Raw genomic sequence first — 12,400 nt, forward strand, 5'->3', positions numbered from 1 at the left:
TTGAAACTACCGTAGTTGAGGACCATTTACACAGAGGCTGTTAAGGCACTCGAGGGCCGCAGTTTGGAGACTCCTGGCTTAGACCAGTATTAGCTTTACTTTTTAACAATATTTCCAGATCAACCTCGCCACATTCTCTTGTTATTTTAACAGGAATATTAAAATAAAATCAACAACATTACACTCCATTGCGCTGGGGGTTTTATTTTCTGCCAACGACGATCCGTTAACAAACGACACATGGATAAATCTCAAACACGATAAAATGACCTTTCAGCTTTGGCATCCTTTCCATATTGATGTCCGAAGCGTTCAACTCACATATGCAACTGTTGTACAACAGCAAGTTTTTTAACTTTGGTATCACTACATCGTTACCGAACTTTAACGACAGTAATTTATTTTCTCCCAAATCGACGTTTTCCAGCCTGTTTAATCCAACAAAATCCTGCATTTCGACATGGCGTATGCAATTGCTATCCAGACTGATCGACGTCATGTTTGGAAATGCAGTGAGACACCTTGGAACGTGCTGCAACTGATTGTGGCTAACCATTAGCCAGCGGAAGCTACTCAACTGCTTCCATTCGCAGAACGTCAACGAGGTAAAATAGTTATGGTTCAGTTTTAAGTTTTTCAGCCGAGGGTTCGCAATGCATCCCGTTATGGTGGTAAGATTGTTCCATGAAACATCCAGCTGCTCCAACATTCGAAACGGTTCGAACAGATCAAAATGAATTGTTTCGAAATGGTTGCGTTGCAACGTAAGCATTGTTACCGCTGCGCTAATGGAGGGAAGAATACGGATAATTGAGTAGTTGACACTGTTCGATGCATCGAACGTTAGTTCGCGCAATTGTTGCATTGAAAAAAACAAACTTAAATCGATCGTCGTTATGTTAGCACCGCGGATGATGAATACGCTTAAATTGGTCAAATTATTCATCGAATGCGGTACACCGTGCAAGTTGCTTCCCGAGATGATCAAGGATTGAAGTGCGTCGTTTTCCTCAAAATACATGCTGCTAAGTTGTGAAGCTTCTATGAAGATATTTTCAATGCTGGAGTTGTGGGGTACTATCAACGATTGCAGATGGCTGGACCTTTCTATCTCAATGCCCTGCAATGAACGACCAACGGCCAGCATGAACTGTTCGTCGATTGCGAAGCTTAGCAGATTTGAAATTCTAAGCTTGCTGATGCCAGTTGGTACATTGTTTAACACCCGGAACCCTTCTGCGGCCGGGTTCCAATCCTGAAGGAGGCACATTGGCGGAAAGTATCGGCACGAAAGTTGATATGCTTGCACTTCACTCAGCAGTAGTCCCACCAGTACAGTTCTGCAAAAAAGATAACAAACGTTCAATATTATTGCTTCGTTAAAATAGCGTGTTAATAACACGCGACACTTTCCGTACTTTAAGTACGAAACTGTTTTGAAACTTATCCCTTCCATGGCGGCGTTTGTCAGCAAAACGATGGTGAGCAGTAACTGACATACTGCATCTGGTCGTATACAATTTTTAAACTCTCCCCACTACTCCCTTTGATCTATTTTTCGTTGCTTAAGTGTTTGCTCGTTGACTTTGTAATGTTAATTTAATTTCAGCTGGTTTAAGAGGAAAATTGATCAAAAAAGAATAAATCACTAAGGGTGCCGTACACTTTGACTGTCTGGATGTCAGATTTAAAACTTGATGTAAACTGATGTTTTAAAATTATAAAAAATAGTGTATGACCTTACAATAGACAAGAGGTGCTTAAAAAGGTGCAGTGTAGGAAGGTTGTATCTAGCGGACATTATAGCGGCCACGTTGGGGAAGATAAAACAAAATCAACATTACAGGCTTAATATAAAATATATTTCTAATCAACGTACGTAGAATTATGCTATTAGGTTGAAAGCTTAAAAAAGACATTTAAAAAAGGCTTGTTAAAAAGCACACCGATACAAAAAATGATAAAAAAGGTTGTTGAGTGAATTATTGCGCTGTGGAGCGGGAGAGAGAAATTATTATTATTATAGATGAATTATTGCGTTTTTATAGCAACTGCTATCGAACTCGTCGAACAGCGAACTTAAACAGTCGACCAGCGAACTTAGTTGTATTCGTTAGAAATAAACGAGAGTAGTCATCGTTATACATACGAACCTGAAAGCACGCAGTTTTGGCTGTTATTACAAAGTTGAGAAAACTCGTGTTTTACCCTACAAAGGTCATAATCAACACTGTGTACTAATCGAAAGAGCTAAATTTTTGTGGTAATTTCGATCTAAAGTAAAAACAAGGTTTAATTTCGCTTGCGGTATTTAATACCTTCGACCCTACTTTACTTTAGTGTATGAAATATTAAAACGAAATTTATCATCTCTCAATTTACCTAAAAAATGTGACAATCATTTATTTTAAACTTAAACAGTGTACTACCCCCTTAAAATTGAAACCATAATCAATGTGATTCATTTACACGGCCCGGTTTTTACCGAGAATTTCACTTCATTCTCAATTCCTGGAATATACGCTGCGGTACTTCACACATCACCATGAAAATTAAACATGTTTTTCTTTTGTTCTGTAGTTGGCTATGATTTTTTAAACTGTGAAACAAATTTCCATTTAATTGGAAAGGAATTATAAAATTATTTGAAGGATGTTGGATATGAACAAGATGCTTCTTATTCGTTTGTTTTTTTTGTGCCATTCTCCATTAAAATACCGCTTCACATAAGCTCAATATTTTTTCTTTTAAATGAAGCCATTGTTTTACTATAATAAATCTCGTATAAATATATCTTCCAAGCGTGCCATAAAAATCTTAACATAAACACTGCACCCAATCGGTTGCAACAAAGCTCACAGATATGCTGCTACTACCAACCAGCAATATGTATGTTTAATGCTTGCCCAACATCCCTAGCAGCTCTGCAATTGTTTTTTTTTTCGAATCTACACATCAAATCTACATCGCAAAACAACGTTAAATGATCGTCGTCTTATGCAGCTCCAAATAGGCACGTCGTTGCGCAGTCGTTTGCAGACGATGCAACACACAACCCCCCTGGACCGAACGTAAGCCGGTGGCTTTACTCAATGCGGGATTTTACTCGCACAGTTAGATCACAATTGATGATAAGATTGCTAGCGGAAATAAAGGGCAGCAGCCTCATAAAGCTTGGCCGAATCAGGTCCCCCTCCCCCCCCTGAAGGTGCATTGATCCTACGTACGTTTCATCGTACCGTCCGTTGCCGTTCGTGTTCTCATCCGAGTCTTGAGGATGGGTCGCAAAAACATCCTCCGTTTTGGAGCGTCGAGTGTCTGTCGTGTGTCGCCTTGTACGCCTTGTGCCTGTGGCTTGCTTGTTTGCTTGCTTTCGCAACTTTGCCATATGATTTTCGTCCAAATCCCGCCTTTAGACAAACCGTGTGTACGTGTACGTGTCCAGTTGTCTGGGAGCTATCAACGGTCTTAGTATCATCATTGCCATACGCTCCCTCCCGACACGGCAAGATTTCGAAACCGATCTTTTCCTCCGTGCGGTCACACCACACTGCCACACCCGATATGTTGAACGTAGGCTGGAAATGCTGGAAGGTTTCGGTTTGGTAAAAACGATTCCTTAAAATTATGCATTCCACATTGCCCACATAACGCGCGCACCGCGTCCCTTCTTCTATTGCGGAGGGCGGAAAGCCGTGGTGTGGCTAAAAGTGGCTTTTGATGCCAATGTCGCCAACGGGGCATACTGCTACACCAACGCTTGGTTTGGCATTCGGTTGAACTGAAAGGTTCTTGCTCTCAAGGCCTTCTCGCCGTTCGTACGCCTAGACACTGGTCTGGCTTGTGGCCCGAAATGCTGGTAATTTATTTGAAGCGACTATTTCGGAAAAGCGTTTCTGTATCGATGTCCGTGACCACAGTAGTGCTCCCGAATTTCTCCATCAAGGGCTCCCCTCCTCCTCCCCACGTACACACACACACTTTGAACCAGCTGCATCATGTGCAACGAGCAGGAAAATCTACTTCATTGTAAACAAAGCAGGCCGTTTCCACATGGTGTACTGCAACAACAGTACGAACGCGTTGCTTGGCGCGCCTGTGCTTTATCGTCCCCCGGGGTTTTTTTTTCATTGGTCTGACGTTTCTCTACCGAAAGATCGTTCAGCAGCAAGCGTTGTGGTGCCGTGTGGAATGTAGTCGCCAAGCAGGGATGCGAATGTGCCAGCGCCGTACACAAACAGCAGTGGACGGCAACGGGTTTCTTCTGCAAACGCTGCCCTTTTCCTGGGCCGGGCGCGGGAAATCCACTATCCGGCGGTGGAAATTCGAAACTTTTCCAATTGGAAAAATTTGAATAAATGCCAGCCACTTTACCAGATTTATGTCATCAATATCCAGCGGAACGAAGCGATGAGCGTTGATAGTAGAAAAAAGGGGGTACAAAAACAAGCGCCTTTCACGGTTTTCGCGATTGTGTGCTGGTGGTGAAACGATGTGACCGAACGCGATACGCGATTTTGATCAAGCGAGATAGGGAGAGAGAGCAAGAAAGAGTAAAAAAAAGCATTGGCGTCCCAAAACAAACACGAATGCACTGTTTGGCCAACAGGGAAGTCTTGGAACGTGTGCACGTAATTCTTGTGTGCTTTGTAGTGGCGCGTGTCTGGACAGCCGAATTGTGGGGGGGGAGTGGGTTGAGAATAACTCTTTAGTGCTAAACTTTTTACAGTGCTAGATAGGTAAAACATGAAGCGAACCAAAACAAAAAATAGTCCCATCCCATTGTGCAGTTTGTCAAACAATGGTTAGCACGGTGGCCATGTAAAACATTTGCACGTGGCTGCACGTTGCTATAGTTGCGGGTTGGGTTATTTAAAGATGAAGCACAGTTCCTACACGTGCTTTAGTGTGGATCGAACTGGCGATAAAATTATTCTTCAAGTCTTAAAGACTGTCGCATACTGAGCGCCATCTTTCAGATTTGAAGTTTAAAATATTAAAGTTGAAGTTCGTTAAAACTTGCTATTGGTAAGTTAAGCCAATATTTACAGGATATTTCATGGAGATAGAGAAAATGAAACCACCGCTATCAGTAATGATGGTGTGTTGCATCATTCGCCCCACAAAACCCGGTTGCTGCGGTATCTGTTTTCTTTTTAAAAAGAGCAATATTGCTTCACTACCGCACTTTGGTTTACTTTTACCTTACAATTCGTAGCAACCGCAACCCACGGCAGCAGTGGAGAAGCGATACATGTAAAGACGTAGCGACATAATGATATTAGACTGTTGCACGCAGCGGCAGTGTACTGCAACGGGCCGAAACTTTACCGTTTCGATGTGGGTTCTTTCTTTTAAAAATTCAAACAGCTCCCAGGCACCCGACATTAAATACACGGTTTCTGCTTCATGGTTCTGCTGCTGGTGCTGCGGTACTTCAACGCCGTAGCAATTGCAGCGGATAAAGATCACCGTCCATGGAACATGGAACAGAGCACCGAAAAAAGGATACGAAGAAAACACACACACACAAAGACACAAAATTGATCGTCGACGGTTTTTTGAGGGTGGTTCCGTTGTACCGTTGTACCGTTGAAACTCATTACACCGGAGGCAATTTTCTAATTGATGCTCAAAATAGATAGTAACGGCAGTGCGCCATACGGTATTGGTGCATGGGGTTGTGCAAAACGAATGGAGTTCAATTACCATTTGTCTGGTTTTGAGCGATTTCCATTTTTCTTTACACCTCAATGGACTGGTTGCGGGTAAAGGGACATAAAAAGTGGACAACCGATGTTTTTTGTGTTAGGGGGGACGTATCATAAGACATTTATTAGCCATTGTAAGTTAATAAAATTAAAGTCGAATTAAATTTGGTGCTGATTGAAATGCTTTATTAATTGTATATTACTATAAGCTATAAACATATAAATAAATATTCGAATATTAATTAAATTAAATTAAAAAGTTTGTGTCTCAAATCGATATCTGTCAATCATTGAATTCAAATTCCATCAAATTCCGATTAAAATCAGGTTAGATCTTTCCGAAGGAAATGTTTTATTCTTGTTGACCAAAGTAGACCTTATGGTTTTCTGATTATCTTTGACTTTAACAGGATAGTTTCTTCTTGTGGCGGGATTCGGTTCGAATGGGTTTAAGTACCTTGCTTGTCGCATGATTTATCATCACCAAACCACGAAGACCATCGGGTCCACCCAACAGTTTCTAACGATATTATCTCAGTGAATTTTATATTAATTCTTTTCACTTAATATTCATGGCTCTCAACAATCTCTCAAGATCAAAATCCAAAGATCTCTTACCACTCGACAGGATATGCGTAATAAACTCACCCCAGAACAGCGTGACAACTTGTCAATCGATTGGCGGGTTGTCAATTTTTTTTATTGAGGAGTCAAATAAACCAAATTTTACTACCGCCGTGAGTGGAGATAAAATAAATAAGCCATTCTACCCGGTTTCCGAACATTCTTTCCCATTACTTCGACAGGCAGAGAGGGAGCGGAAGAAGAAGAGCTATAAAGAATTCATTATCATGACAACTTTATTCTGGGCTCGGTAAAAATCTCAGCGTCTCGCCCGGCCCGAACAACGCCGAAGAAGCAATCCCCTAACGGCCGGGGTTGGCTTGGGGTTTGGGAATTTCGGGAAGCGGGTAACCAAGGACAGAGAAATGCATGTACCGGAATTTCTGGCAACTCCTCGTGGACTCTCCCGCTTCGCACGCTGGATTCTTCACACCACCACCCGGGCGATAGCGACGGATAGCGGAAAGCACAAAAAGCAACTGACGCCGCTCTCCTTGTAGCGGTGGTAAAGTTTCCCGCCAGGGGTCGAGTTTGGCGCTCCATAACAATAAAGTTTGCTAGCACTGTTTGTGGTTAATAATATTTCCGAGCAGCCTCTCAAGTAGTTCGTGCGGTTGTGTTGTAGATCGGTGACGTGTACGTGCATGGTTATCTGCACACGTCCGTACTTCGTATTGGAATGCCTCGAGTGGTTGCGGGTCGCCGCATACACCCGTGCGACCGGGTGGGCTTTTGTTGAATCGTTTGTGATCGAGAAAAAGCAGCCCCCGCCCGAATGGAAAGAAAAACCGTAGGCCTCACACTGACGAACGACACCGGACGGATATGGTGTATCGCTTCAGGGGAGGGTGGTGAGCTTTTGCGTTCTTGCTCAGCGCTTCTGGTTGCACATTGGTGGCATATTGGAGAGGTTATGAAATTTTGCTTTCTTGTTTCTTCTCACACAGTGGTGCTAGAGCTTAACCTCAAATCACATTCCCAGCTACCACCGCAAGCATTGTACGGCAAATCAAAGCGCCTTTTCATGCAACGGTAGGATGTTGCTTTGTGTGAGTGTGTGTGTGGTGGCCATAATAAGCTGTTCGATTATGTCACAAGTTATTTTCCAGGACGACGCCTGCCGTTTTCTACTTAGTTAGCCTTTTTGAAGCTTGAAGCAACCGAAACCGTACGAGAATCCGTATGTTTTGCGGGGAATGTTGGATACTTTTCCGGTTCCTACCTGGTGTTAGAGGAGGATGGTTGATTCATAGATTTCGAAGATGCTGCTCACGGTTCCTGTATGAACGCAATTAAAAAATAAATATTTTCCATTTCTGGTTAATCATGAAATTTACATTTAATTGACTTTCTTCGTGTTAATTTAATGGTCTTTCGTTATTCTCCCTTAGAGTGGTAATTGTCACATCTCTTCCAATTAGTTATTTTTCCTTTATTTATTATAACATTTTTTTTTGATATTAACAATCATATATTGGCTGAGAAGAGTGCAAGTTTATCAAGGAATTTCCTCCTTGTCTTGTGCCTTATCCCGGGCATGCTCGGTTGCTTTCTATTAAACCTCTTAAAGAGGTAACTTTCGATTTATTAATCATTTCTTTCCATTCGACTGTTTGCTCCCCATCTTTTGGTGCTATTTAAAAGATGAAGCAAGAAAGGTATGAACATTCACATCGCTGTATCGCTGTATGAAAGATGAAACCCATCAGCTATATTACAACAGCAAATGATCTCGAACGTAACGAACCGACGCGCACGCATCCCACATACGAGAAAACACCTGGGGCATCTCATAAATCTAACGTTTCATATGTTTGCCTTCACTAGAACAAGTCAACGATCATGGATTGAACAGCGCTTCGAGAGTACATCTCGAAACTGTGTGTGTCCTCAAATAGTATGTCCCACGAAGGCACCCTCTCATCATTCGGTGAAGATAATACGACATGCTCCTACCGACAATGTTATGAAAGTCGGAAGTGAGGGACAAATCTCAAACGATGTCGATTATGAAAGAGTCTAGTACTCCTAATGTTGCAATGATGCGGCGAAAGGATGTAGCACGGCAAAATAAAGTTGCTATCCCATTGCTGCGAGTCTCCGTGCTGGTGATACGCGATACTCACAGCGATAGCGATACTCATTTCCGACGATTTTTACAAACAACGAACGCACGCACACACCTTATACCCTTGGAATGAAATTCACCGAATTCCTGTAGAGATATTTGATAAGTTTTTTCCTACCTGGAGCCAGTCACATTATACCTGGTCTCGTCCTTTCAGGATTCAACCGTCAGATTATCTATTTTTACTACGCTCTCGTTTTGGGACCTTCCACGTGTGACGTAAACAATACCCTGTTATCGATAAGAAATAGTTGTACAAATGAGAAAATTCATCATTGGCCGGTCAGTTTGTTCGGTCGCCTCAGTTTTTCAAGTTTCAAGTTTTCAGGTTTTAAAGATTCTATCTCGTCCTTTTTACTCAAATTAACAACCGAGTTCTTCTGATAGGCATTCATGGGTTCTCCTCAAAATGTGTGTTTCTTTAAATTTTAGGTAATTCAACAGAATAATTACCGTATGATATATTTAAAATCATTGTGTAAAACAGTTTTAATAGAAATATTTTACACGAAATGCCATAGATTTGTTCAAAATATTAATTAATTAACAATTAACAAAACCTTTGACACACCAGGCGTCTCCATTGGAGATTGAATAACCAGGCGTCTCCATTGGATAGTGAATTGAATAACCAGGCGTCTCCATCGGATAGTGAATTGAATAACCAGGCGTCTCCATCGTAAGAAATTTATACGTTGGTATGCTGCTAAAGCTACGAAATTATATTGTACATGTAAATAGTAGGCCGTAGGACTTATTCTTCACATTGCAAAGCATCTTGCATCTGTAAAAATAGTTAAATTTAATTAGTTAAATCAAAATTGTAAACTGTAAGACTTTGAATGAACATCTTTCATGCACACTTTCGTCATTTGTTTTCTATTGCTTCTTGTTGATGAATGGTTGGGTAAAAAAAATCCCCAAATGTGGTGATAAGTTTTCATTAACAAGCGGCACAACATACGACATAGCAACGGTACCGTTCGACTACACTTAAGTACAGTGTATCCCCGAACGATAACGGTCCTGTACGGGCTAAATCCCATAAAAGTCGATCTCTCAGCGGACGACACGTTTGCAAAAGGTTGAGAGACTGCCCGCTTCCGTCTTTCCCTCGTCTAGCGAAACCGTACACCTTAGCGGAACATCTCAGGGGAGTCTGCGTTCATTAAAATCCGAGACCCCCAGTGTTACAAAAGGGACCCTTTCTTACTTGCGGTGTGGCACCGTTTTCCTGGCGTTGGTGGTGGTGGCTACAAACTCCTTAGCGCGCACCGTTGAAGCACTCTCATTCGCACGCCTCTGGTGGCTCATCATCTGCAAGAGTGCCATCATCTTCCCAGGCCCGTGTCGTGGTCGTTTGACCGTTTATTTACGGGCAGGTTAAAGTGTCCCATTCCACCCCAGTCGGCATCGCCGATGCTGGTGATTGCTCCACAATTTCCCCTGATGTTGGTGACTTTTGATTTTATGACCCTAGCGGCAACGGAACTACACTAGCACTAGCATGAGCACGGTGGGACGAAACTTGCCCGTGCGGCAGAAAGGGGCAGCATAACATGACACGATTCCGTTCGCGGTGTTCTACACCTGCCCCGAAGAAAAAAAGGTCGTCCCGTTGTGATTTTAACGGTACGTGACGTATGCCGATGGTTCGGTTCGGGACGGTGTTAGGGTTGCCCATCAATGCAACCGGCTGGTTCCCGAGCGTGGCACGAACACGAGCTTTGCGCTTTCGGAACAGCCGGACATGCGCAATAGGGATGGAGCGATATTGCTTTCTCGCTCGGTACGATGGTGTCCGTACAGCCGAACGGAGATTTTGGCAGCTTCCAGCAGATGAACGGTGGCAACCGTAGATCAGTTGTCATACGACGGCTTTGCTGGTCGCAAAGCTCATCGCCCAAAACGTATCTCGTGCCACCAGCTTTCACATCGTATCGTAACACGGTGCGTCTCGTCGTTCGTACCGTCGTTGTTGTCGTGTTTTTTTTTTGTCTTCTTCTACTACCCTTCATCGAGCGAGTGTGGTGTTTGATTAGGCAAGTAGGTCTTTGTCAACGTTTCCAAGCACTTAAACATGCGCAAATAAGTGGCGCTTCCCAATTTAGCTCTGTTAAGATACAAGTGAGAAGAAAAAATATGTTAATTGTTTGCTTAACGGTTACGTAAACAGTGCGAAATGTTTTTGAAGGTTACAAAAAAAAACAAAGGAAATTACTGCAGCAAACGGATAAGTGACTTCTCAAACAACTGCCATAATCACGAAAAGAAAACATCCAAGCAAGCCCGAAGGGTATGCTAAGGGAAACGGGATGCTAATTTAAGTTGAGCACCCCTGTACATCATTACTTTCGCGAATTCATAGTGGGCCCGCATAATGTGCACCGAGCGGATCGTAGTAGCTTAAGGAAAGGAAAGAACCAGCAAACCGATGAAACCGATGTGCAACCGTCGATGGTCGATGGGTTTAGTGTTGTGTTTCATCACGTAACAAATAATGGTGGATACCCGGCCAAAATAAAAAAAAAACATCTCTCATCCGTTAATTCTGACTTCGGGAAACTAGATGCAAATAGGCACGGTTTGGGCCAGTGTGGAAAAAGGCTTCGCGTCACTGTGCCCGCTCCAGCCACCAAAGCGGGTTAAAACGTAGCAATACCAATGAATGAATAATACACGTGTACGGCAACCCAATTTGAGTTTCAAATGATCGCCATCCGTCCCACCGTAGTACAGGGTTCGTCCAACCCTTGGTGTGTGTTTGTGTGTGTGAGTGTATTTGTGTGTATTTTCTGTTTCCTCACTATTTGACCCTACCATGCGGCAAGAAAGTGGCCAAAAATGGGTATGATGAAGCCGCTTTTCTTCACGTGTGCAGCCGCTGTGTGTTTGTGTGTGTGTGTGTGTGTGTGTGTGTGTGTGTGTGTGTGTGTGTGTGTGTGTGTGTGTGTGTGCGCCATTGTTTGCGAAAGGGAGGTTTAAGGCGTGTTGAAGTGGAAATTTAATAGCTACCGAAGTAAAAGCTGCCAAGTGGCTAAGGAAGTGATCTATTCGTCGGCCCGTTAACCGGCAGCTACCACTACAGTTACCCTCTGAACATGCCCCCTATCCCCGCCCCAGTGGGTGGGGGTGGTTTGAGCGATCAAGCCAAAGGTGTATGCTTGAAACGTGGCCGGAGCACCCGGAGCTGAACCAGATTAGTGTGGAAGTTTTGTGGAACGGCTCGTCAAACTCTGACGCTGTGGACAAAGTTGGAGAAAATTGGATTTCACGCTTGCCGTGCTGATGATTGTCTTTATTTCCGTCTGCGCCAGTGTGTGTGTTTGTGCGTGTGTTGGTGTATGGGTGCGGTCAGTCCCTGGTGACGATTTGATGCATTTGATGGACAACGTATGAGCAACCAGACTGTGCAGACCGTACCTACCGTAGCCAACCACAGCAGTCGAAGGCACACATACACAAGTGGCACTTCCGGAGATCCTAGCCCAAACTGGATCCCTGGAGGAAACGTCAGCGATCGTTAGCCGTTGGTTACGGTGGAGATTGTTTTCGAGTTGTGTGGTGCGGTTTTAGTGGTGAGCTTCCATGATGCTTCCTGATGCATGACCGCTCTACCGCCTTACCATTCCAATTTACGATCGAGTGTAGTTACTGAGTAGTTAACTTATTCAATGTGACAGAAAGTAAGACTTGCCACTGCTCGCTCGGACCCCGTAGAGCCAACGCATCGTGATGTGGTTTTAGTGCCCTCAAATCTAATCTTCTCACCAAGCACAAATGATGGGGTCGGTTCACTCGGCGAAGGCTGACTCTTGTGCGGGACACGGACACGCAAAACGCCAACAATTCCAACCGGGGGAATGAACTTTTCTAACTAGATTCGCTTGGCAGATCTCACTCCGTTGTTGTATCTTCTCGTTACTACTAACCCGCT

The 12,400-nt window shown here is 43.4% G+C and overlaps 1 protein-coding gene across 1 annotated transcript; it reads right to left on the reverse strand.

Moving 5' to 3' along the window:
- Positions 1-226: 226 nt before the first annotated feature.
- On the reverse strand, positions 227-9,798 carry LOC128303000 (toll-like receptor 7). The gene is made up of 2 exons (XM_053039851.1): positions 9,677-9,798; positions 227-1,340 (listed from the first exon to the last, which is right to left on the reverse strand). The coding sequence occupies exons 1-2, from the start codon at positions 9,796-9,798 to the stop codon at positions 227-229; spliced, it is 1,236 nt and encodes a 411-aa protein (XP_052895811.1).
- Between the last annotated feature and the right edge of the window lie 2,602 nt (positions 9,799-12,400).

This window comes from Anopheles moucheti, chromosome 3 (assembly GCF_943734755.1).
Source record: "Anopheles moucheti chromosome 3, idAnoMoucSN_F20_07, whole genome shotgun sequence".
Lineage (NCBI taxonomy): Eukaryota > Metazoa > Arthropoda > Insecta > Diptera > Culicidae > Anopheles > Anopheles moucheti.

Coding starts and splice junctions, on each gene's coding strand:
- LOC128303000 (XM_053039851.1), bottom strand. CDS start 9,798: ATGATGGCACTCTTGCAGATGATGAGCCACCAGAGGCGTGCGAATGAG. Junction 1,341..9,676: donor AAAACGGTGCCACACCGCAA/GTAAGAAAGGGT, acceptor TCTTTTTTGCAG/AACTGTACTGGTGGGACTAC.